This window comes from Peromyscus eremicus, chromosome X (genome assembly GCF_949786415.1).
Source record: "Peromyscus eremicus chromosome X, PerEre_H2_v1, whole genome shotgun sequence".
NCBI lineage: Eukaryota > Metazoa > Chordata > Mammalia > Rodentia > Cricetidae > Peromyscus > Peromyscus eremicus.
The window spans coordinates 115,104,581-115,131,342 of NC_081439.1; the positions used below are offsets into that span (position 1 = coordinate 115,104,581).

The following is a 26,762-nucleotide window of genomic DNA, read 5'->3' on the forward strand; positions in this document are numbered from 1 at the left end:
CGGCCTCGCCTCCCCATTTTCTCTGGCTCTCCTCTCTGTTTTTGCCTCTGACCCCACCCCCTTTTTCCTCTGCACCCCTCTGCCCCTTCTCTGCCTACCAAGCTGGGGACCAGTAAGGGTGGGTGTTGAGGATGGGAACGGGAGTCGGTGCGGTGGCTGGGATGGGGCTTGGGGCGGGGGGAGGGGAAGACATCCTTGCAATCTATGTCTCTGGGGTGTCAGTTTGTTTAAGGGTCGTTGAAGCTGCAGTAGTAGCTGTACTGCCAGCATCTGGCATTCATTTGGAACCAGAGTCGACGTTTACTCATTGCCCAGCTTTTGCTATGCCTCCTTTCCAGATGCAAATGATAACCTTACTCCGGTGGAACCCACGCAAAAACCCGAAGTAGGCTACAGAAGGCTCAGGACGTTTTAAATGTCGTCCTCATTGATTATACTGTACTGTAATACCTGATACGGAGACCTAGGCTTGACCCTTAGGATTCAGGCTTAGGAAAGTGAGGACGAGTAAGAGTTAAGGTTCTTCCAGCAGCATGTTACATACCATATGATGAGAACAGTTCCGCCAAATAGTAATTAAGAATCTTCACGGTTATGCATACGGCTGACTTGCTGTTGCCGTGAGGTTATCGACCAACTGCTGTGTAAATGATTTTGGGTTTTGAGTCTCAGTGTGCTTTCTTTTGAGGTTATTTATCTGTGCGTGTGTTGGGGGGGGCAGACGATACACACACACACACACACACACACACACACACACACACAGAGAGAGAGAGAGAGAGAGAGAGAGAGAGAGAGAGAGAGAGAGAGAGAGCAAGAGAGAGAGAGCAAGAGAGAACAAGAGAACAAGAGAGCAAGAAAGGAAAATCAAACCGTGGGCTTAGAAGCATTTTGAGCCATGCTCCAGCCTTGTGAGGAGGAAAAGAAGATATTGCTGACGGTCTCCTATCTGCCTAGGAGGGTAGACAAACAATGTGCAGGACATGTGTGAAGATTATCTTCATTTGGTACACCTTGAATTGTTGAGGTTTGTTTCTAAGACTTGAAGATAGGTATAGGAAGGTTTGGCATTTTTTCCATGCAGCCCCCACCCCCTTCCAGTAAATCCAGACTTCTAGAATGTGCACGAATCTCAAGGGTAGCAATAAAAGGTAGTTGTGTGCCGTAAGAAAATGCATGGTCTCAGGCTTGTTTTTCATTTGTAAGGTAATAAATTCTAAGCATGAGGAATATCCCTGTTTACTAGGATGTCAAAAAATGTATTTCTTTTTCTTTCTTTTTTTTTTTTTTTGGTTTTTTGAGACAGGGTTTTTCTGTGTAACAGGCCTGGCTGTACTGGAACTCGCTTTGTAGACCAGGCTGGCCTCAAACTCACAGAGATCTGCCTGCCTCTGCCTCTGGAGTACTGGGATTAAAGGCTTGTGCCACCACTACCTGGCCAAAAATTGTATTTCATTTGTAGTGCCTCTTAAGGCTAATTGGTCATACAAGTTGTAAATTTTATCTGATTTCTCTGTGTTACAATGTGTGTGACTTGTTTACTATTTTCAACAAACATTTACTAATTAGTTTATTATTATATAGTATGTACAGAATCTATAGATGTGTAGGACCTTTAAGGAGTGTAAAGACATCATAAAAAGCATATAATGACATTTGAACTTTGATTAAATGCAAAATGAGTCATATAGTGTTAAAATAAGGAACTGATCTCAGATAATCTCTTTCCTATTGAGAGAGATGGTTTTATATAATACTTGATGGTACAAGGCTTTAGACCAGGGATTGACATTTTTTAAAGGGCTAGATAATAAAGATTGTTGATTTTAAGGGTCATGTATATTGCATTTTAATCTGTTTTTTTCTCTTTGCAAACTTAAAAAATGTAAAACAAACAAAACAAAACAGGGCCCAGAGAGATGAATCAATGGGATAAGAGCGCTGGCTGCTCTTGCAGAGACCCTGGTTTGGTTCCCAGCCCCCACATGGTGGCTCATAGCCATCTATAACACCAGTTCCAGGGGATCTGATACCCATTTCTGGACTGTGGGCAGTGCATACACATGCTGCACCAACATCCATGCAGGCAAAGCACGCATACACATAAAGTATCAATAAATATGTTTTAAAATTTAAATCTTTTTTTTTTTTTTTTGGTTTTTTCGAGACAGGGTTTCTCTGTGTAGCTTTGTGCCTTTCCTGGAACTCACTTGGTAGTCCAGGCTGGCCTCGAACTCACAGAGATCCGCCTGGCTCTGCCTCCCGAGTGCTGGGATTAAAGGCGTGCGCCACCACTACCCGGCTAAAATTTAAATCTTACAGTTTTTAAAAATAAAAAAACCTGTTCTCAGCTCTTGGGCCATGCAAAAACAGACTGAGGTCTAGAGCTACAAAGCCCTTGAGATTCAGCCCCAGATTTCTGTTTCCCTGTACCAGTAACGATGTGTAATCTTAGCAAAGCCCCACTCCTCTCTTATTCTTGTCTGTGTATTGGGAATAAATGCTGAGGAAAAGGTGTTTTTAGCCTAGTACTTGCCTCCCAAGTAAATGCTCAATAAACGCTAGCTGGCCTGTTACTGTTGCTGTTGCAGCTGCAGTCCTCTGAGGCTCGGAAAAGTTTTTAGAAGACACAAACAGTATTAAAACAAATTAAATAGGGACTTAGAATGACCTCGGAAATGTTTGTTCTTTGCTATCTGGTGTCATTAGCTTCCTTTAACTCATGGCTTGAAGTAGACAAAAAGGATTGTTGATGGATGGCCTTTCCTAAAGTTTCTAATATGAAAATGAATAGAGTGCCTTAGTAGTAATATTCTATGAAGGAACAGCAAGGGCATCACTTGAAAAAATATAAGGTGCAAGAGTGTTAGTCTGGGAGTCAACCTGGGATTGACTTGGAATTCCATAGCTTGTTCCAATTTCTCCTGAGAAATGGGAGCTATGGAATAAACAGGTCCCCAGCTCCAAAATCCAGCTCCAGATGAAGTGGGATTTGGTCAGTGTAGTTTGAATGTCTAGCAAACTCAAGTTTTCTAATCGCAGTTACTGCCATTTTATCTTCTTATGACTCTTGCACCATCCATCATAGCTGTTGTGCTACTGTGTATTTCTAAGATGGCTTACTTTGCAGTTTCATTTCTAGGTGAAAAGAGAATCTCTGTACATCTAAGCTTCAGCCTGATGGCCATCTAACTGTGATGTGGTTTTCACTATGTAACTTCTCTCAGAAAAGTGCTGTTTGTTTTTTGATTGACTGATAGAGATGGATCTTGCTATGTAGCTCAGGCTGGTCTTAAACTCATGGCAGTCTTGCCCCTGCCTCACTAGTGCTAGGATGACAGGCGTGCATCACCATGCCTACATGTTTATCTTTGTAAGAAGCAAGGGTAAAAAGCTTAAACCACAGCTGGGTGTGGTGCTGTACACCCATGATCACTAAACTCAGCAGTTTAACAAGTTGGAGGCTATCCTGGGCTGTGGAGTGAGACCCTATCTCAAAACAGTCAAACAAACAAAAAGCAGACTTAAGGCACTTATGTGATCAGTTTCTAGATTGTAATATGGATTAATAATTGCTCTAGTTAAAAACAGATTCTTAGCTAGGCGGTGGTGGCTCACACACACCTTTAATCCCAGCACTCAGGAGGCAGAGGCAGGTGGATAGCTATGAGTTTCAGGCTGGCCTGGTCTACAGAGTGAGTTCCAGGATAACCAGGGCTACACAGAGAAACACTGTCTCAAAAGACAAACAAACCAAACCAAAACAACAACAAAAACCCAGACTCTTATGTGGAGGTGCACAGTGGAGACCAGAGCTCAACATTGGGTGGCTTCCTCAGTCACTGTCCACCTTATTTTTTGAGATGGGTTTCTCACTGAACCTGGAGTTCAGGGGTTTACCTAGACTAGCTGGCCAGCACACCCCATGAATCTTCCTGTCTACCTCTGTAGCAGCAGGATTACAGATGCACTCTGCTGTAACCCAGTTTTTACATGGATCCTTGGGATCCAAATTCAGCCTCTTAGGCTTGCATGGCAAGCACATTGCCAACTGAGCCTTCTCCCCATCCCCTGCAAACACAGCATCAATGCACCCACGTGTTTGGTTCATTGGGCCAGCTTTCTTAAGAAGCTTAAGAGTGAGTCACTGTTAGTTGAAACTGTTGAGGTAGTTAATTAAGTCTGAAAAGTGATCACTCACTGCAGTGTGCTTACAAATAAGAAGCAAATGACAGAAAAATATTTGTTTTGCCTTAGGGAGTCTTGTTTAGTTAAGTCATAGGGTTAACTGTTGCTCTATCAGTAAACATTTGTTAAATGTCTGTGATATGTGGCATATGATGGGAGAGGCAGGTCAGTGCCACATTTCCTGCTCCCAAAGTGTGTACAATCTAATGACTTAGTAGCTAGTGTTTATTGAGCATTACAATATGCTAGAGTCTGTATTATTCACTTTTTAAGTAGCATCTCATTTAAATCTCATAGCAACTCTGTCATATGGGTACTGTTATCTTTCTCATTTTACAGATGAGGAAATTAGGGCTCAGAGAGGTTAAGATCTTCTTGATATCATATGTTTAGTCAGGATTCAAACAGTCTATCTGGTTTAATAGCCGCATTTTCTTTTTTCTTTTCTTTTTTTTCTTTTTTTTTGGTTTTTCGAGACAGGGTTTCTCTGTGTAGCTTTGCGCCTTTTCCTGGAACTCACTTGGTAGCCCAGGCTGGCCTTGAACTCACAGAGATCTGCCTGGCTCTGCCTCCCGAGTGCTGGGATTAAAGGCGTGCGCCACCACCGCCCGGCCAATAGCCGCATTTTCTTAGCCGGTAAATCACAACAGATGTCAGTAAAAGCTTTAACTTTCTTTGCTGTCTTGAAGTTCAATTAGCCATTGCCACAGAATTACAGTGTTCTCTTAAAAGATTTTTTTTTATGTATACGAGTGTTTTGTCTTCATGTATGTCTGTGCACACATACATGCATTGCCCTCAGAGGCTAAAGATAGTATCAAATCTCCTGGAGTTGGAGTTACAGATGATTGTGAGCTGCCAATGTAGGTGCTAGGAATCAAACCTGGGTCCTCTGCCTGAGAAGCCAATGCTCTTAAACTACTGAGCCACCTCTCCAGCCTTCTCTAGCAGCATTTTTGAAACAAGTTATTAATGTTTTTATGAACGCATGCACAGTTTTGCTAGGAGGCGCTGGACATTGAACACAGGACTTTACTCATGCTAGATAAGCATCCTGTCATTGAACTGTATTTTCAAGGTCCTCTTTTTACTTTTACCTTTGAGATAGGGTCTCACTGAATAGCGCTGCCTAGCCTCCAACTTGCCGTAATTCTTCCTCTGTCTCTTGAGTGCTGGGATTCCAGGACAAACACTTCTTTTGAAACTTTCTTGTTATTGATGAGTGTGTATGTTCGTATTCTGTGTTTGTGAGTGCAGGCACACATATGCCACGGTGCACGTTGGAGGTAGGAGGATAACCTCGTGGAGTCAGTTTTCCAGTGATTGGACTCAGGTCAGTAGCCTTGGGTGGCAAACGCTTTCAGCAGTTGCGCCATCTTGCTGTCCCCAACCACTTCTTGAGGTGTAGAAATATCTGTCCATTTTGGCTACACTTCATTCTTCAGTGGTACTACTTCCATATGTTTGAGCCCCGGGGTTCTCAGGTGACTGGGCTGGAATTCTGGAGAAAGCCTTGTTGCATTTTCTAGAGGAGCAGACACTAGGGGGCTGGGGGGTGCTGAGTTCCTTAAACCTGGGAGTGCTTTCAGCACAAGTGATCATGAATGCATGGGAGGGCTAGGCTTCTGTTTTATGAAAATATCTCTTGTCACCTGTGATTAATTTACATTTTGTAATATCAATATATTCTGTGCGGCCATATGTGTAGGATGCTAGATGTTTCTCCTTTATCTCCCAGACAAAGCACTCTTTTGTGACTGTCCTCTTCACTAGGAATTGTTTCAATTCCATGATTAGGATTTGACCTTTTACACAACTTGAATTTAGTTGATCTGTCAACTTTTTTTCAGAGGAATTCCAGTTTTCCATCTGCTGTAATGAAAGGATCTGTCTTGTTTCCAACACAAGTAATTGTTCTCCATGCTGTTGTTTTATTTTCCAAGGTGTGTGTTTTAAATCTGCCCAAGTGCTGGGCCTTGGCCGGGGCACCTGATGTTTCAGTGTGGGTTCAGACATGCAGGGGAACCAGTGGACACTCTTCCTTGCATTGGAAAGAATTTATGCTTCTGTTGTTAATATGTATAATAGCTAAACTGTGAGTTTTTATGTGTAAATGCAAAGGGATAACTTTTACTGAGCCCCTCGTTTCTAAGTCTTTTAGGATACGAGAGAACAAAGCTGTTTCTGTGAACTACATAAAGGGATTCTATGGATGCAGCCTTTCTTCCCTCCAAGGTTATGTCTATCAAGGATTGCTGATAAGCAGTCATGATAGTCTTCCTCCTCTCCCTGCCCCTGTCCCTGTCCCTTCTCCCTCACTCTCCCCTCTCATTCCGTTGCTCTGCCCCTTTCATCTTGTGGAGGTTAGTCTGGGCTCGAGATCCTTCTGCCTTACAGGTAAGCTCCACCACACCCAGTTGTTTTTGTACAACTGTTTTTTTTTTTTTTTATTAATGTGGTGCTGGGGTTTAAACTCAGGGCTTTGCACTTGATACTGCTCTTGCACCGAGATACACCCTACCAATCCAGAAGGTACAGGGGGGTTTTAAAGTGAATCTTCATTTCAGATCTGAACATTGGCCAAAATATTTTTTCAAATTGATATTTGCTGTTCAGCAGTTCATCATTGCTGCTTGCTTTAACAAGCACATGTGGTGTTCGTGAGTTAATTGTAAGGGCCTGTCATCTTTTCTCCCTCCCTGTTTCCTAGCAGCTACTGTCTTTACATCCCTGTTTCTATTGTTTTTTTTACTTAATTTTTTCACGCAATGTATTTTGATCGTATTTCCCTTTCCCTAACTCCTCCAAGATCCTCCCCACCTCCCCTCTCACTCCACTTCATGTTCCCGCTCACTCAGAATAAGAACAAAGGAAAAATCAAAACAAATACACAAAAACCCAGTAAGATAAAAAAAATAATGAAACAACCCCCCACCCCCCAGATGAAACATGGAGTCTGTTTTGTGTTGGTTAACTACTCCTGGGCATGGAGCCTGCCCTGGAGTGTGATTGATCTACCCAGTGACACTCCATTGGAGAAAACTGATTTTTCCTTTGCAAGCAGAGATCAATTGCAAATAGCTTCTTGGTCGGTGTGAGACTCGGTGTCCACTTCTCCTTCCCAGTGCTGGGATTCTGTCTGGTTTGAACTTGTGCAGGACTTGTACATGCTGTCACAGTCTCTGTGAGTTCATATGAGTATCAGTTAATTGTATATACAAGATGCTGTTTCCCTGGAGTCATCTGCCACCTCCAGCTCTTACAATCTTTCTGCCTCCTCTTCTGCTTAGCTCCTTGAGCCTTTAAGGGAGAGGTTTGATAGAGACATCCCATTTAATGCTCAATGTTCCAAAGTCTTTTACTCTCTTTGTTTGCGTTGTCCAGCTGTGGGTCTCAGTGTTAATTCTCATCTGATGCCAGAGGAAACCCTCTGAAGAGGCTGAGTGATAACAGTGATCCTCTATACATCCCCCTGATTCTGTTTCATTTCTTCTTACCCTGGTCAGGCTTCTCCCCCACTAAAACTGCCCTTACCAAGGCAACCTATACCTTCCTTCTTGCTAAGCCCAGAGGAGATTTCTCACTCCTTACTTATTTAACATTATTGTAGCATTTGATAGTTTTCATCATTTCCTCAAAAAAAAAAAAGAATATTTCTGCTTCTTCCTGAATTCTTAGCCACCACTTATTTCTTCCTATGCCTTTGGCTTTTCCTCCTTTAGAGTCATTATCAGTTCCTTGGTTCCTTTTGGACCTTCAGTGTTAGTTGTTAATGGATCAGACCCACGGCCCATATCTGTAGTCCTCTTCCCATAGTTCTTGCTCTCACATCATCATCTCATGTGTCTACCTAAACTTTACCAACTGTGACCAATAAGTTGAGGCTCTGTACTTGTGCTCTAGACCCCACATACTCAGTGTGCATTCTCCACAGGCAGATGAAACTCAGCATGTTTGAAACTAAACTGAGGGGGCTGGAGAGATGACCCAGCAGTTAATAGCACTTGCTCCTCTTCCAGAGGACCTTAGTTCCCAACACCATGTCAGGCATCTCACAACTGCTGATGCTACAGCTCCAGGGCACTCCACGCCTTCCTCTGGCCCCATGGACACCTGTGCATATGTGACAGACAGATGCACACATATAAATGAAAGTATTTTAAAAACTAACTTGGACTTTCACCCTTATAAATCCATTCCCTCTGTGTGTTCCCACTTCATTGAATGGCCTTGTTTTCCATCTGGATGCTCAGGCCAGTATAACCACCTCATTGCCAGTCCATTAAGGCTCCTCTAGTCTTTCATCTCATTTGCCCTAGCCTGTTCTACTTAGCCACGAAAGCTTTCTAAAATATGCTATCTTCTAACCACCCCCACTTCTGGCATTACTCTCTTAGATGAGGTCCAAAGCTCTTATTGTTTAATGATTGCAGCGTTCACCTAGACTGCCATTTTGACCCTCTCAAGTCTAGACCAACCTTTTAAAATAGAACACTAATGTCAAGCTCACACTCAGAACTCCTGAGTGATTTCTTTTTACTTCAGGGCAATGACGTCCGAAACCCCTTCTTCATACACCTTTTGTTGTTTATGATTCAGTTCCTGCAGATCTTGTGGACTTCACCTCTTGTCAGCTCCTAATGTAGCCACACTGAAACACCTTGTGATTCTCCTTATCAGCCATGTTCTGTTAGTCCTTGAGTAGATATATATTCTATTATACCTCTACCTGGTAATGATATTTAGTTACTTAGGTGACATCACTGTAAAACCCTCTAATGTTCCACTCCCTTAGATTTGGTTAAATATCTCTTCTGTATTTAGACCATCTTCTATATGTGTATATGTGTTGCATTACAATTGTTAATTTTTTTTTGCTAACTGGATTGAAAACTTTTTGAAATGGACAGTATTTTCCTCTGTGAACCCTGGGGATGTATCTAGCATAATTTAGCAATTTACATCTTAAATGAATGGGTGGCTAGTCAAAATAAAAGGCCATGGGAACGTAAAGTGTAGTTAGCACTATGACTCTTATCCTTACGGAAAGTTCCAGAAGTATAGGTTCAGTGTGTAGTTGAGGTATATACATATAATAAAATATTAATTTGCCATACAAATGAAGTTTTGATGTATTCTACAACAAAGGTGAATGTTCAAATATACTAAGTGAAAGAAGCCAGACACAAGAGGTCATACATTGTAGGATTCTGTTTATATGAATTGTCCACTATAGGCAAATCTATAGAGATGAACAAGTAGATCTTTGGCTTCCAAGGGCTGGAGCTAGAGAGACAGCTTTGTCATAAAGTACTTACTGCGAAAGCATGAGAACTTGAGTTTGGGTCCCCGGCACCCAAGTAAAAGCAGGCATGGTGACATGTGTCTTCAAGCACAGTTCTGAGGGAGGGCAGAAATAGGTCCCTGGAGCTCACTGGCCACCTAGTCTAGCCAAAATCAATGAGGTCTAGGCTCAGGGAAACACCCTGTCTCAAACAGTAGAACATTGACTGAGGAAGACACCCAATGTTAACCTTTAGCCTCTACTACACAGATGTCCATATATGTGCATGCATGGATGTGTGTACACATCTATACATACTCAAAGTTTTTAAAAGTTAAAAAGGACCAGAAAGCTAGAGTTTGGGGATAGGGGAGTAGGGAGTATTCTAATATTTTTGGAGTAGTGAAAATGTTCTGGAATTAGTGGTGATTGAGTTACACTTTGTGAATATACAATTTGTGAATATAGTAAAGACCACTGAATTGTATAATTCAGAAGAATAAGCTTTATAACATCAGAACTATTTCTCAGTAAAGCTGTCATTAAGCCTTGCAGTTTATCAGTACAGTTTGATAGAACCCAGAGGATTGTGTGTATCTGAATATGTGTAGGAGTAAAACCTGTATGCTGATCACATAGGATCAGAATCAGGACTTTTCTTTCATTTATTGATTCTGAGGTGAGTATTTTAAATTTTAATTCTGACCTTTCAGTAGTAGAAGAATTCAATCAATCTATAAATGGTGTATTTACTTTGCCATTTATTAAATATATATTATTTGGTCCCCTATGTGCGTGTGCTTTGGGAATAAACACAGGGAGCATATATGTTTACCTTGTTAATTGATGGATGGGGATTTTAGAAAAACACATTTTTTGTGGTCTTGGGCTTAAACCCAAGGAGTAGCACTAAAGAAACATATTGCTTTTTCCTTCTTGTTTGGAAATAGTGTTTCATGTAGATCAGGCTGTCCAGGAACGCACTATGTAGCCCAGGCAGGTCTTGAACCCAGTCTTTCCTTAGCCTCCTGAGTGCTAGGATTATACGTGTGCACCAAAAGTGTCAGCCTCAAAAAGTATACCTTTCCAGTATGACTGCATTGTCAGCCTGACACCCCATAGAGCATAATCTGTGTACAGATGATTTGAAGATACTTTCTCATTTAGTCACTTTCCTCATTGGTTATGTATGTGATGACTTAGAAATGTAGTGGCCTGTGCTGTTACTCTAGGGCACATTTTCCCTCCTGTCCCACAGATTACATGAAGCTTGGACTCTTAGACATGTGAATTCAGTAACACTTTAAACTGTAATAGCATTTGGTCTAAAAAATTGGTTCTGATCCTCCAGGGACTGTTATCAGAAGTTCTCTGTTCTTAATCCAGAGATGTGTGTTGCATACAGATAAGCAGTTTCTGTCTGCAAGAAGAGCTGAGGTGGTCCTTTCATTTCCAGGTCTTTTGGTGGGCCTTGTGCTTCGGTATGGCATTCATGTTCCCAGTGATGTGAATAATGTGACCCTGAGCTGTGAAGTGCAGTCAAGTCCAACTACCTTGCTGGTCAACGTCAGTGGAAAATTTTATGAGTATATGCTGAAAGGAGAGATTAGCTCACATGAACTCAACAATGTTCAGGATAATGAAATGCTTAGGAAGGTAAGTGTTTAGTTGAAGAGGATGTTTGCTTTTTTTAAAAAGGTATGTAAAAGCAACTAGATGAATTTTTAAAAAAAGAATGACCTATTTTGTTTTATTTATTTATTTATTTATTTACTTACTTACTTATTTGTTTATTTTTGAGGCAGAGTTTTACTTTGTGTGGTGCCATAGAACTTGCTACATAGACCAAGCTGACCTAGAACTTGTAGCAGTCAGTCCTACTGTCTCTGCCTCCTTGGAGTTACATGCATGCACTACCTACCTCTCTCAGCGTGTGCCACTATGCCTAGATGTAATTTTTTAATATTTAAAATAATAATTAATTGTAAAATGTAATAAAACCTGTTAATAAATATAATGCTGTTAGGAGATGGACCTATCTATGTTTTATTTTTCATGATTAAGGCCAAAATCTATAACTCTCTTTATTTTTCATTGTATGTATAATGGTTTTATAACTGACAGTGGTCAGGACCTGAGTTCAGAAGAATGCATAAGCATTTCTTCAATTTACAGATGTTCCTATTGCTTTCAGATGCATTAATACATTGAGTTCATTTAGTTCCTCCCATGGTCCCATCAATATTTCATTGAATTCTTTTGTGCCTTGCCTGTATTCTAGACAAGCATAATTTAACCTTTCTTTGATTCATAATCTAGCACAACTTCTGGGGCCCTAGTAAGAGCTTCAGGTATTGTACCATGCTTTCTATGGGAGGTTGGGTTGCAATCTCACTAGCTCTCCAGATTCCTGGGTGCTTGCCCGTGTTCCGCTCAATTTCTCCCCTGAAGCTGCTCAGTACCACTTCACACATTGCTCTGTGTTCACCCACCCTTTATCTCCTGTCTTTCAGTTAGCAGGACTTGATCTTTATAGTTGCTTGATTGTGTTCCTGTCTTAGGGTTTCTATTGCTGTGAAGAGACACCATGACCATGACAATTCTTAGAAAGGAAAACGTTTACTTAGGGCTGGCTTACAGTTCAGAAGTTTAGTCCATTATCATCATGGGGGAAGCATGGCAATGTGCAGGCAGACATGGTGCTGGAGAAGGAGCTGAGAGTTCTACATCAGGATGGGCAGGCAGCAAGAAAGGAGGGCCTGGCTTTAGCATCTCAGACTTCAAATCCCACCCCCAGTAACACACTTCCTCCAACAAAGCCACACCTACTTCAGCAAGGCTATACCTCCTAATAATGTCACTCCTTGTAAGCATAAAAGGGCCATTTCCTTTCAAATCACCACAGTTCCTATCTGTTATGGTTTTAAAAATTCCTACAAACTTAAAGTTTACTTTGCAGCCAGAGTACTTAGCAGCCATGGAAAAGTCCAGTCCTTAAAAATTCTAGGAAAGTAAGTTTTTTTGCATGGTTAAGTGTATAGCTGCATTGTGTTCATATCAATTCTACTGCAGCCTTCAAAACAGAAAGGGGCATCTGCGTTGTTAAAACAAGTAGGTTTTAAAATGAGTGGGCTGTGAGGACTGGAAATTTTGATTTGTATAGAAAGTTTTAACTCACTACAGTATTATGTTGTGTAGCTTTAAAGAGATCACCTGTGTAGCAACTCAGTTTCCTTTTGTCAACAGTAAGTGTAGCCCTGAATTCTGTTTCTGAATTTGGGTCTCTTTTATATAAAGCAAAAATACGTTTATCCTTTTTCTACTTTTTTTTTGAGATAGTGTTTCTCTGTAGCTTTGGAGCCTGTCCTAGATCTAGCTCTGTAGACCAGGCTGGCCTTGAACTCACAGAGATCCACCTGGCTCTGCCTCCCAAGTGCTGGGATTAAAGGCGTGCACCACCCCACCTCCCAGCTCTTTTTCCACTTTTTAAGATTTTTAAAATTTATTTTGTTTTGAGACAGAGTAATGCTATGTGGCCTTGGCTGGTCTATTACTAAGTAATTCAGGCTGACTTTGAGTTCACAGCAATTCTCCTGCCTCAGACCCTTCCCAAAATGCAGGGATCACAGGTGTGTATTATTTGTGTTCTGCTAAGAATTTTAATGTAATATTTTTGTATAGTTTCCATAGAAATGATATAACTGATTATTCCAGCATAGAGTAGGACAATAGTTATCCTGTAACACAAAATTTATTATGTGCCTAAAACATGGAAGTATTAGATTCCCTGTCTAGAATATTTACTTTTAAGTTAGCATATAAAATAATAGGTTTTATGTCATTTTCATCTTTTGTGTCATTATATTTGTCTCTAATTTGTCTCCCTTTCCTGTTGCCCTCTACACACACACACACACACACACACAAACACACACACACACACACACACAGAGTGAAGAGAAATATTACCGAATGGGAAAAGAATCTTTGTCAAGTGCACATCAGGATGTTAAAATCTAGGATATGCAAAGAAGCATAAGAAAAGTCTCTAAAATTACTGGATACAATCAGTAAATGTGCTAATAAACAGTTTATCAAAAGAAGAAATAAAATGGTCAATAAATAAAAAGTGTTCATCAGCAGACAAATGCAAATTTAAATCCTACAGGAAGTGTTTTGAAGCTGACATAGGAACATTCTTACTGTTAACCAGTTTAACCTCGACTCTTTTCCTTTTGCTAGTTTGATGACTTTTATTTCTGAAGGAAATAATCTCAAGGAATTCTGTATTTTAACAGGTTACTTTTGACCCTGAAGTCTTTTTCAACATACTGCTTCCTCCTATCATATTTTACGCAGGTTACAGTCTGAAAAGGGTAAGTGCTTTTGCATTTTCCTCTGCTTTGAGTAGCCTTAACTTTCCCGTGCTTTGATGGGTCTTAAATTTCCTATGCACTTCTTAGTACTTGGCACTTCAGAAACAGGTCATGTTTTCCAAGTTCTCCTTCCTTTTCTCCTTGTCTTTTTGAAATGTTGAAATTTATACCAGTACCTGAATGCTTGCTCTGACTGGCTTCTTCTAGAGAACGATGCTTTTAATATTAGCATAGTAAAGTGCAATAGAAAAAAATGTTCTTTGTCAATACTTGGTAGATATTCTAACAGAGCATAACTTCTTTTTTTTTTTTTTTTTTTTGTCAGAGACATTTCTTCCGGAACCTTGGGTCTATCTTAGCATATGCCTTTCTTGGAACAGCAATTTCTTGTTTCGTTATTGGGTAAGATTTGAAGCTTGAAATGTCTTTTAGCCTTCAGATTATAATTCTAAAAGAACAGCCTTTGACTTGCATTTGATTTATGTATTACTGTAATCTCAAATGTGTTTTAAGAACTTTTGTGGTACTTATTAGTAATAAGTTGTTTTACTTTTCCTTAAAGTATTAGCCATATTTAAATACCTGTTCATTCAATCCAGTATGAATCACAGAGTACTATAGTAGATTCCTTTTCTTGTTCTTCCTTTATTCTAACTTCTTTAGTAGTTGGCATTTTTATAATAGAGGAATGTGTTTATTGGACAGGTCCATAATGTATGGCTGTGTAACTCTGATGAAAGTGACTGGACAGCTCGCAGGAGATTTTTACTTTACAGATTGCTTGCTGTTTGGCGCCATTGTCTCAGCCACAGACCCAGGTACGTTTTAGCAATAGAGCTCCAGCCAAAGCACGTGTGGATGCTCTTTTGAGCTAGAGAGTCAGGATTAGGTTCTCCACTAGCACTGTTTTCCAGTTGTGGAGGAGTAAACAATTCTTTTTTTTTATTTTATTTTTTGATTTTTTTCGAGACAGGGTTTCTCCATGTAGCTTTGCTCCTTTCCTGGAACTCACTTGGTAGCCCAGGCTGGCCTCAAACTCACAGAAATCCACCTGGCTCTGCCTCCCAAGTGCTGGGATTAAAAGCGTGCGCCACCACTGCCCAGCCAATTCTTAATTCTTTTGGTTTAAGCACATATTTGGCTGTTTTACTTTATTACATTGGCCTATAACTGGTTCACAAATTGATGCTGCTCTGATGAGAGCTATTAAATATTTTGTTCAGAAATTTAAATGCTCTTTATACCCTAGTGATTGAATATAGCAAAAGAAAAGCTAGGTTGTAGTTTTTAAAATTGGTTGTATACTTCCTTTTGCATTTCTAGACAACCGTTTCTCTAAAAATCTTCTGTTTATATTCAGCTGTTGGCATTTTACAGTAAAAAAAAATTGAGTTTTTTGGGTTTTTTTTTTTTTTTTTTTTTTTGTTATTTGAGTTGAGATAGGGTCTCATGTATCCCAGACTGACAAGCTGGCCTCTAATTCACTAGGTAGTCAAGGATAATCTTGAGCTTCTGATCTTCAACTTGTCCTCATTTCCTGCTCACTGGGATTATTGGAGTGTGCCATCATGCCTGCTTTATGCAGAACTGGGGATCAAACACAGGGCTAGGTGCATCCTTGCCATGCACTCTACTGTTTTTGTTCTTTTAAGACAGGGCCTCCCTCACTGTAGCCTAGGCTGGCCTCGAACTCATGACACTTTCCTACCTTAGCATTGCACATGCTCTGATTGCAGGCATAAGCTACCATGCCTAACTAAGAAAAGTAGCTTTAAAATGGTTGCTATACGGTAGCTATGCTGATAGGGTAGTCTTTGGTATATTATTGAAGAATTTTTTTTATAAAATTGGCCTTATGGCTATGAAATTATTCTATTATTGACAAAGCTTGCTGCTTTGTGATTTCAGTGTGAAATCTCTAAGAATTTGTGTTAGTTAATAAATTTAATTGCTAATGAAGTTAAAAATTTTAAATGTATATTGGTAAACTAACAGCTATATTCAAATGAAGAATTTGTAGAAAATTTAGAATGAAATGGTCGGGGTAAACACCCAGAAATTATAAAGAGTTCAGTAAGCTCAACACTAAAGGAATAAGTAATCCAATCATTCTGTTGTTTGATGAACTGATAAGATACTCCTAAAAATGTACAAATGGCCAATAAATACGTTTTGAAAATGTTCAACACTTTTAGTCATTTGAAAAATGAAAATCTAAACTGCAGAGATTCCATCTCACCTCAATCAAGATGTCTGTCATCAAGGAAACAAATACAAACATATGTTGGTGAAGCCGTGGGATGGGGTGGAAGAACTCTTGCTGAATGGGGTAGCTTATGCCTGTAATTTTAGCATTTGAGAAGGTGAAGCAGGTGGATTACTGTGAGTGTCAGGATAGTTTGGCCTGCAGAGGAAGAGCCTCAAGAAAAGGGAAACTTAGACACTGTTGGTAGGAATGTAAATTAGTTTAACTATTATGAAAACCAGCATGGGAGTTCCTAAAAAATAAACAACCTAAAAATAAAACTACTATATGATCCAGATATATCACTCTTTCAGTATAAGGACTATAAATCAGCATACTGCAATGATACCTACATACCCATGCTTTACTATTCATAGTAGCATGCTATAGAATCAGCCTGGGTAGCCATCTACAAATAAGTGATAAAGTGTGATATATACACATAGATGCATACACATATACCATAGAGTTTTATTTTTCATAGAACACAGTTTTGTCATTTCCAGAAGAATGGATGGAACTGGAAATCATGTTAAGTGAAATAAACCAGACTAAAAAAGACAAATTTCACATATTTTCTTTCGCATGCAAAACAAGATTTAAAAAGAAAAAAACATGGGTGGAGAAGTGTGGGGGTTAGGAAGAGGGGAGGGAGGGGAAGCTTTGGTTAGGATGTGAAAACAAGAAAATATTTTTTAAAAAAAGAAAGAAAAAGAAAAACCATGTAAGTAGAAGAGGAACTATTTGGAAAGAGAGAAGGAACTGGCTTATTAGAGGGCAAGTAATGGTAGTGGGATGAATATTATCAATGCACATTATGTATATGAAAACATCATAGTGAAACCCATTAGTTTGTACAATTAACATGCAGTAATAAAAGTAAATGGGAAGAAATGCCAGCATAGGAACAGACTAAAGTTTTTTGCTCTTACTTCTTTGGTGTTGGGAGCCTTGCTCATGGTAGGCAAGTGCTTTCTTACTGACCTGTGTCTCTATCCCCTAGACTGAAGATTGAGAACCTGGGGTCAAAGTTTTCTTTGACTATTAGTTGGAATTTGGTAGAGGTTTGTTCTGTTTCAACTTTTGCCCTTGTGAGTTAATCATCTTCTTTGATTGTCATAGAGCACAATTGAAGCAAGTGTCCTAAGGTTATCTTTGAATTCCTTCCTTAACTCTGATAACACAGGGAATGACAGAAAGGAGAAAGATGTGTTCCATGCGCTATGAGAGATAATTCTAAAAGAATTACTCAGGGCTCGCTAGGCACAATGGTGTACATGCTTGTAATCTCAACACTTGGAAGTGGAGGCAGGAATTTAAAGGACTCATGGCCAGCCTGGGCTGTCTAGTGAGACTGTTTCAAAATGTATAACTAAAACACCAAATGAACAAACAAAAAGAGTTCCCAGAAAGCCATTTCGGAAAGCCATTTGTATAGCTTAATTTTTTTTTGTTTTGTGCTGAGCATAGATAGAAGAATGTAGGGACTGATGTACACTAGGCAAGAACTCCATGGCTGAGCTATATCCCCAGTCTTTTGGTGCTAATTAATTAATTATTTTTGTATTGGATATATGTGTGGTGCATGTGTTTGTGTGAGTATATGTATATGTGTGTGCATGTGTGTGAGTGTTTTCCTCTATCCCTTTCCACCTTAGTTTTTTTGAGACAGAATCTCTCACTGAGCCTGTAGCTCATCAATGTCTAGACTGGGTGGACAGTGAGCTCCAGGATCTGCCTGTCTCTCCCTCCCCAGCACTGGGATAATAGGCAAGCCTGTTATGTGCCTTTCCATGTGGGTGCAAGCCATCTCCCCGGCCCCTGTATTTTTGAATTTTGATACAGGGCCTTGCTAAGTCCCCAAGGTTGGCTTTTAACTTACTCTATAGCCCAGGCATTCCTTAAATTTGGCATCTTCCTGCCTCAGCCTCTGGAATATTTGGCACTACAAGTTTGTGCCACTCAGGTTTGCCTTAGTTTAACATTTTGTTTTGATTTCTTTTGTATGTAGTTCAAGGTGAGCTGATACTCATAGCCCAAGTTGGCCTCCAATTAATGGTAATCCTTCTGCCCCAGTCTTCCTAGTATTGAAATTATAGGGGTGAGCTACCACACCTAGTTGTAGCTTAACATTTTAAAAAACTGATATCATATTGCTTCTTTATAGATTGCGCTGAGCCTGTCCCTTATGTTTTTCAAGAAGCCAGTGGTCTCGGGTGCCTTTGTCTTTCAGTAGAAGCAGGCATCTTGACCTTTCTCACGATCGAGCTGGCAACATTACTTCAACCTTCTGGTTTTGTTTTAGTTGGAGCATTGCCTGACTTATCTCAAGCAATAATCTTTTGTTTATATAAAGTTTGACAGATTTCTTTTCTAGATTATGTAGGCACTTTCTCTAGTTCTATTATTTTGCATTATCTTTCTGGAAGTTTGAGCCATAGGTTCTCTATTCAAAATTTGACAGTATTTTTCCACTCTCCTTTTTCTCTCTTTGGGTAATCTTTATGACATCCTATTCTTGGGGATGGAGAGATGACTCAGCAGTTAAGAGCATTAACGGTTCTTCTGGAGGACCCAGGATCAATTCCCAGCACCAACATGGTGGCTCATAACTATCTAATTCTGGAGGATCCAATGCCCTCTTCTGGCTTCCATCTGTACCAGGAACTCACATGGTACACAGACATACATGCAAACAAGACACCTACACACATAAAATAAAACAATAAAATAATATCTCCCCAAATAATTTTTTCTTTAAAAGATTTAATTTTTTTCTTTGTTTTACATGTATGAGTGTTTTAGATGCATGAATATCTGTGTACCATGTGCATGCCTGGTGTTCGAGGAGGCCAGAAGAAGTTGTCAGGTCCCCTGGAACTAGAGTTAGAGACTACTTTGAGCCTCTACATGGGTGCTGGGAATTGAGCTCCAGGTCCCTGGAAGAAGAGCCAGTGTTCTTAACCACTGAGTCACTTCTGGCCCCCAGGTTTTCTTTGCTTTTCAGAATTTCATGCATGTATATGTAGAAATTTGACATATCTGCATGTTAATATGTCCGCTCTCGTGTTTTGCAATATAAATTATATCTTTTAAAACACAAGCTTTCTGTTTTTATGTTTCCTCTTTGAAAATGCTCTCGTTTCTGGCTGTATTAATTTTTCATATCTGCTTGGATTTATTTAATGGGTGAGCAATATGTGACCCAGCAATGAAAGTTACAGTGTAACTTATCAGTCTTATCTGATTTTCTAAAAATCTAATATAATTGCTTCCCCAAAAGAAGGGAGTGTTGTGTTTTCTATCCTTCTTACCCTGTAATATCCTGATAGTTGGCTTCTTCATCAGTTAAATATGGCAGCTGTTATTCTGGTCATAAATCTTATGCCAACCAATAAGCTAAAGGTGCATTTTCATTTCCTGAGGGCTTTACTAAACTTGGTATGGTTTCAATTTGCAAGTTAAGTAGAAGTGAGTTGTAAAGCTCCAAGGGAGAAGGGGTGTTTACAGAAAGAGATGCTTTTCATATTTTCTTCTTTATTAAAGATTAGGTGCTACTTAGTCTATAAAAATTCTGAATATACTCTTTATAGGAAATAAATGTACAAAACCAGACTCTTCAAATTTGCATGAAGACAGTAGGCCAACTCAGTCCTTCAAGATTATTTTCAGCTGTTTTTGAGAAAGGTGGTGTTGCATGTAGCCAATTAAGAACAAATAGTGTCAGAAAATTACTAAATCTTTAATTCAGTAAGAGAATGTTAGAAAGGAAAACATGAATTTCCAAATACCATCTAACAGCTGTTGAGGGACATATGCTGTGTTTGTGATGTCTCAGTATTCCTCTGATTCTTTCTATCTACTAGTGACTGTTCTTGCCATCTTCCATGAACTTCAAGTTGATGTTGAACTCTATGCTCTTCTCTTCGGCGAAAGTGTCCTCAATGATGCCGTTGCCATAGTGCTGTCCTCGTGAGTACCAATTTTCTTTTTATACTCGGAATGGTACATGCAAGGGTACTAGCTGCTGAAAGTCAGTTGTTGAGTAAAGTACATTATGACTAGAAATATTTGAAACAATGAGTCTTTTTTCCTTGCTCTGGCAGGAACATTCATTTTATAGATAACTTGGAAAAATGCATGGAAAAATGAAAGAAAAATTGATATATATTCTCATCATATCAAAATAATTCCTATAAAAATCCAGGACTGTTCCTTCTGCTTTTTTGTTTGCCATGCATTTATATAATAGTCATTTTAATGTCTGTAATTTTATTATTTGTTTTAACATTATAACACAAATACATTTTTACTTAGGTTTAAGTTTTGAATTCAAAACTGCACGAAAAGGTTTGTATATAAGTTCTGTTCTTTGCCAGGCAGTGGTAGCACACAGCTTTAATCCCAGCACTCAGGAGGCAGGAGCAGGTGGATCTCTGAGTTCAAGGCTAGCCTGGTCTACAGAGCTAGTTCTAGAACAGTGAAGGCTACACAAAAAAACTGTCTTGAAAAACCAAAAAAGGAAAAATAGAAAAGAAAAAAAGAGAAATTCTGTTCTTATGCGCTAATCCTTGTTTTCCTAGCTCCTGAGAACTGTTTAATAAAAAAAGTTTCTTTCATGTCTCACTGTTTCTTCAAATCCAGTCACAGATAGGGATATATTTTTATTTGCTTCTCATTTCTGTTTTTATTTTTAACTTTTGGCAGTTTTGGGGATTGAACCTGTAGCCTTGTGTGTGCTAGGTAAGTGCCCTAGCATTGAACTACATCCCCAGCCACTCAATTTTTATCTTGGAAGTAGCTTATACATAGGTATATTCTAGCTATATTTTCACATCAAAAGATTTGTTTATTCTTTGCAGCTTGTGGTATTCTCTGAACGGCATTGTAATTCTTTTTTCTCTCCCTCAGTCTTTTACCACTGGATATTTGAAAAACTTTCAGTCCTTTGCTTTCCCAAAGGAAGCTGCAGTGTTTAACCTAGAGCTTTCTTCAATTGGCATAGGCATAGGTATATGGTAGATTAAATTTCAGAAGTGACTGAGATTTGTGGTTGCTTTAAAGGACAAATGCAATTTTAGTTTTATTTAATATTGGCAAGTTGCCAGTCAAAGGATTGTATCATTTTATACTTGAACCACCATGATATGAGACAATCTTTCCTCAGCGCTTCCCCAGTAAACTATTATTCTAGATTTTATATTTTTGCCAGCTTGATAATTGAGAAACTATATTGTAGTTCAATTCATTTTTCTTACTTACCATAATCACCTGAGAAATGTTCTTATCTTAGATGTGTTAAATGTACTTTTCTTGATGATAATTGTTGAATGAGCAATGCCTTTTATCTAAGTATAGAAATTGCTGTACGTGTTGTTACAAGGTGTTTGCAGGTAGAAGATGTTCTGTACCCCTGAGGAACTCACTCTTAACTAAGGACATATGCAATCATATGGGCAACTACCTTCACCTTATGCTAAAACTTGCCATGAGCAAGAAGAAGAAAAAGCCCTTTACATTTTCTCATTAATTTAATTTCTCTCCTTAACTTCTACTTTGTTAGTTATACAAGAGTCATAAGTCACGGATTCTGTTTTGCACAGCCCGACTACCACTGTTGCCTTACTGTGCAATGAGAAATTACCCTTTCAGAAATAAAACACTAACCCCTTCAATGATGTGGATAGCAATATTTTAAAGTTCAAATCCCTTTCTGTGAATGCTCTATGTTTAAGTGTTGCTTCCTTCCTTGCTGTATCTGTTGCCAGAATTTTTTATAACTAAATTAAGAAATGAAACCTAATGGCTATAACTAATATTGATGCTGATGCTAAATGTGAGTACCTTCAATGATGATAGGTACAAAATAAAAGTTGTATACTGTATAAAAGGAGGAATAGATGGATAGTGTAATTTTAATTTATGTATTTCAGAAACATGACATGATAAAGATCATTGAAGCTTCTAGTGTATATAAGTACACGAGACTCTCAGTCCTAAGTGCTACTCCAGACAATTATTTTACTGTTTAATCATCTACTGATAAGCATTCCTTTCTTTTTGCTCTAATGAGTTGAGTCCAAAAATAATCTTTGTTCTGTTCTGTTCCTATCTTAAACTGTTGTTTTCTGTGCCTTACATTTTCCATCAATGAAGTAACCCATTTCTGTAACTTTAGCATATGACCAGTGTTAAGAAAAACGCATACATCGAAAACATTTGTGTTTTAGTGATGAAGAAATATGTTCAAAAGAAAAAGCTTTTCCATGGATGTTCTTACAAAGGGCCATACTCCTCCTATTGCAGCCTTTCTCAAATTGGGTTCTGTGAGTGAATGAAGCCTTCTAGAAAACAATTTGAATGATTTCTTTCTCTTAAGGATAATACATAGCTAGTACCTTCCTGAATTGTTAACTCATGCCATCTCTGCTGCAGCCTTCACGGGAGGTACCATTATAACAGGGGAGCTGTGAGCTATAGATGTGTCGATGGAGCTGAGCAAACGAGTTCCTGCCCCCAAATGAGAGGAAAGCACTTGTGTTGCCTGGCCATGGGAAGTTACTAGAGGGAGGTATTCAGTGGTATATTGACACTCACTTTGCATTCACCTTTGATGTGTTTCAAAGGGTGTTAAGTATATTCTACTTGTATTGCATCCCCTTAGTTTAGTAATTGCTGTTTATATTCTATAAGGCAATTTTGTATGGAGAGAATGCCTTTCTGAGTGAATTGTTTAGCAATTAACAGATTAAGGCAACCCTTTTAAATTTATAAAGTTTATTTTGGAACTTATTTATGTTTCTGTTTGGTGGGAGCCAGTTCTCTCCTTCTACCATGTAGGTTCCAGGAATTGAACTCAGGTCATCAGCCTTGGCAGCAAGTGCCTTTACCCACTGAGCTATCTTGTTGATCCCAAAGATATGTTTTAAAGTAAAATTTATAGGCCAGTGTGTAGCCAGAAGCTTTTCTCCTTGCCTGCTGGTACCCAAATAACCAGTCAGAGGCTTAATATTAATTGCAAACTGTTTGATCTATGGTTCAGGCTTATTGCTAGCTAGCTCTAACATCTTAAATTAACCCTTTTCTATTAATCTACATTTTACCATGGGGCCATGGCATTACCAGTCTGCTGGCATTTTGCTCCTTGGGCAGCTGGATGGTGTCTGCCCTGACTCTGCCCTCTTCTCCCTGTCTCTCTCTCTCGGATTTCCCACCTGTCTTATCCTGCCTTACCATAGGCCAAAACAGCTTCTTCGTTTGTTTGTTTGTTTTGGTTTTTCGAGACAGGGTTTCTCTGTGTAGTTTTGGTGGCTGTCCTGGATCTCACTCTATAGACCTTGAACTCACAGAGATCCACCTGGCTCTGCCTCCTGAGTGCTGGGATTAAAGGCATGTGCCACCACCGCCCGGCCACAGCTTCTTTATTAACCAATAGTAACAGCACATATTCACAGTGTACAGAAAGACCATCGCACAGCACCAATGGCTATAACCTTTTAAAAAGTGAGCGATATTGCCATATTTCTCTCCAGAAATGGAAGCTGTCTTGGAAGCACTTGATCAGCACATAAAAAGACGTGTAGCTACAGTAATGCTCTGTTTTGATGAAAATAGCACAAAGGCGTAGACCAAAATATATAAAAGTCACAAAGATATTCTTCCATACTGCTGAAGAAAGAAATATTAGGAGCAGTTTTTGAAAGTCCAGTTTATGTTTTTGTTTTCATTTTCTGTTGTACAGGAATGAAAAAACAGGGCCTTTTGCATGCCTTTTGTATGCTAGGCAAGTGTTCTGTTAACTGAACTTTATCCCCAGGCCCTAGAAGCAACTTTTAAAGTCTAGCAATGGGCAAATGGTTAAATAAATTATGCTGCTAATACCATTTTGAATTCTTAAATATTTTGGTTTTGTAATTCTTGTTTCATTGCTCATTGAAGAAGTAGAGTTCAAAACCATGGGCTGGTATATAGCACAGTTGATAGACTGCTTGCTTAGCACACATAAAGTGTTGGGTTCAATCCCTAGTACTACATAAAAACTAGGCCTGGTGGTACATACCTGTATTCCCAGTACTTGGCTGGTGAAGGCAGAAAGATCAGTAATTCAAGGTCATCCTCAGCTACACAGTGAATTCAAAGCCAGACTAAAGTACTTATGGAACCATGACTCATAAAGAATTCAAAACATTATGCATGTGACAAAAAGAGAAAATAAATACAGAAGGATAAAAGACACATCTGTTAAGGCAGTAGATGATGGGGTGATTTTTCCTTGAACCATATGTTGCATTAATATTAGGATTTTTTGAAAAGTATTCATGTAAATATTTATGCTACAAGATGGAATGTGTCCTGATATGGAAAAAAATGAGTCAAGATTTCAACCCAGAGGTCAGCATTTGCCTAAAACAGAAGACACAAGCCCATCATGTGTTCTTTATTTTAGTGATTAAAGAATAAAATAATGATTAGTGTGAAACTGTAATTTAGACTAATCCAAAGGGAGCAACTTCAGGAGGCAGAGCATACATATTATGTTTCATTGAATATTTTGAAAACAAATATTATCAAAGAGGATGAAGGTTGAGAAGTTGGCCAGGTGAGGTTAGCTGTGGCTTGTTCTGTCTCTCTGATCTTCCAGTGTTCAACCCAATACCTGGCTCAGGTTTGATTTTATTAATAAGAGCTTTTAAGATTCCTGCTACGTTGCAGTAGAGAAGCATGGTTTTCTTCCTGTAGAATGTATTTTAATGTTACATAGCATAGTCATATCACGCTTGTAGGTGGAGTTTTTCTGTCCCACCAGTCAGTTTTGTCTCACCAGCTAGCTCCCCAAATAACCACAGAGACTTATTAATTATAAGTGCTTAGCTGCTTGCTTAGGCTTGTTACTAACTAGCTCTTAACATTTTAAATTGCCGGGCGGTGGTGGCGCACGCCTTTAATCCCAGCACTCGGGAGGCAGAGCTAGGCGGATCTCTGTGAGTTCGAGGCCAGCCTGGACTACCAAGTGAGTCCCAGGAAAGGCGCAAAGCTACACAGAGAAACCCTGTCTCGAAAAACCAAAAAAAAAAAAAAAACTTTTAAATTAACCCATTTCTATTCCTTTATTGCTGCCACATGTGTTTTTTTTTTAAAGATTTATTTATTTATTATGTATACAGTGTTCTGCCTGCATGCCAGAAGAGGGCACCAGATCTCATTATAGATGGTTGTGAGCCACCATGTGGTTGCTGGGAATTGAACTCAGGACCTCCGGAAGAACAGCCAGTGCTCTTAACCACTGAGCCATCTCTCCAGCCCCCGTGGTTTTTGACTTGTTACCTCATTTTGTACATGTCCTGCTTCCTCTGCCTCTGGCTGGCAACTCCTGAGACTCTGCCCTTCTTTTTCCCAGCATCTTACTAGTCTGGCTCTAACACCCAATCTCTTCCTGCCCAGCTATAAGCCAATTAGCTCTTTCTTAACCAATGAGAGTAATACATATTTACAGTGTACGAAGAGTGTTCCACCGCACACACTTACAATGGTGTGACCTTTTGTGTATATGCAAACTTATCGTGCTATTAAAAGCCATTTCACAGTTATTAAAACAATTTATACTCTTTTAGTTCCAAAGTGATCTAGTTACTTTGAGCTTTTGAACACAAATGTATAAAAATTTCAACTCAGATTAAGTGTTAGAAATTTCTTAATGCTGTTACTAGAAATTGATGTGCTTTAATGAAATAGATACTAATTAGGAAATCATACTTTGGTCTTGGTTTTTAACAGTTTAATCTGGGAGATATAAAAAGAACTTGTCATATATGGTATAGGTAACACACTTTTTAGCCTTGAACCAGAAAATAATTGTAGTAAGCTCAAGGTGAATTCATTATATTCTTAGGAATGTGTTTTTTTTTCCACTTCTTTGACATGACTTGTATAGTGTCTTTGAGTCTGTACTTTTCATGAAACTGGTACCTTAATTAACTGAGGTGAGAAGTGATTCAGTAACAGCAAACACTGTTAGCAGAGTCCTTCTGGTAAAAGTGGTTTTCTTGGTCATTTCTATTTCCTTGGGTGACTGTTATAAAAGAAGCTCTTTTCAGACCAGGTTTGGAATTTGAGTTCAAAACAGAGATTGTTCATTTTAATTGCCTGGCTTGACTTGGTTCAGAGTGACTCTTTCTTAAGTTGAGGGTGTAGGATCCAGCTAGGTATGCCCAAAGTCCTCCAGAGTGGGTCCTAATTCCTTGGAAGACCTTTTGAGCCCATTTGCCTGAAGAAGTCTGTTTTAATGAGTAAATACATATTAGGCATTTGGCCCATTCTGGCATTTTAAAAGTTCGAAAAATCCTTCATTTTTCCATAAGAGGAACCATATGCAATGGGGTTGAATATTGAGCACTGTTCTTTTTATTCTTATGCCTCTTCAGGAAACAAATAGGGTTTGTTTATTTTCATTAGTATATTAGGGCTTTGGAGCACTCAGAACAGATAATTCTTTTTTTTCCCCCTCCGGTTTTTTGAGGCAGGGTTTCTCTGTGTAGCTTTACGCCTTTCCTGGAACTCATTCTGTAGCCCAGGCTGGCCTTGAACTCACAGAGATCTGCCTGGCTCTGCCTCCTGAGTTCTGGGATTAAAGGCATGTGCCACCACACAGGGAGGGGTGAGGGGGAGAAAG

The 26,762-nt window shown here is 39.2% G+C and overlaps 1 protein-coding gene across 2 annotated transcripts in view; it reads left to right on the plus strand.

Annotated features, from left to right (window-relative positions):
• Slc9a6 (solute carrier family 9 member A6) overlaps window positions 1-26,762 on the plus strand; it is a 60,393-nt gene that overhangs the window by 538 nt on the left and 33,093 nt on the right. For both annotated transcript variants that reach the window (XM_059250078.1, XM_059250077.1), the window contains exons 2-6: window positions 10,929-11,128; window positions 13,771-13,848; window positions 14,174-14,250; window positions 14,554-14,666; window positions 19,960-20,065. In XM_059250078.1, coding sequence (XP_059106061.1) covers window positions 10,929-11,128; window positions 13,771-13,848; window positions 14,174-14,250; window positions 14,554-14,666; window positions 19,960-20,065 — 574 coding nt within the window. The remainder of the gene's footprint in view (window positions 1-10,928; window positions 11,129-13,770; window positions 13,849-14,173; window positions 14,251-14,553; window positions 14,667-19,959; window positions 20,066-26,762) is intronic.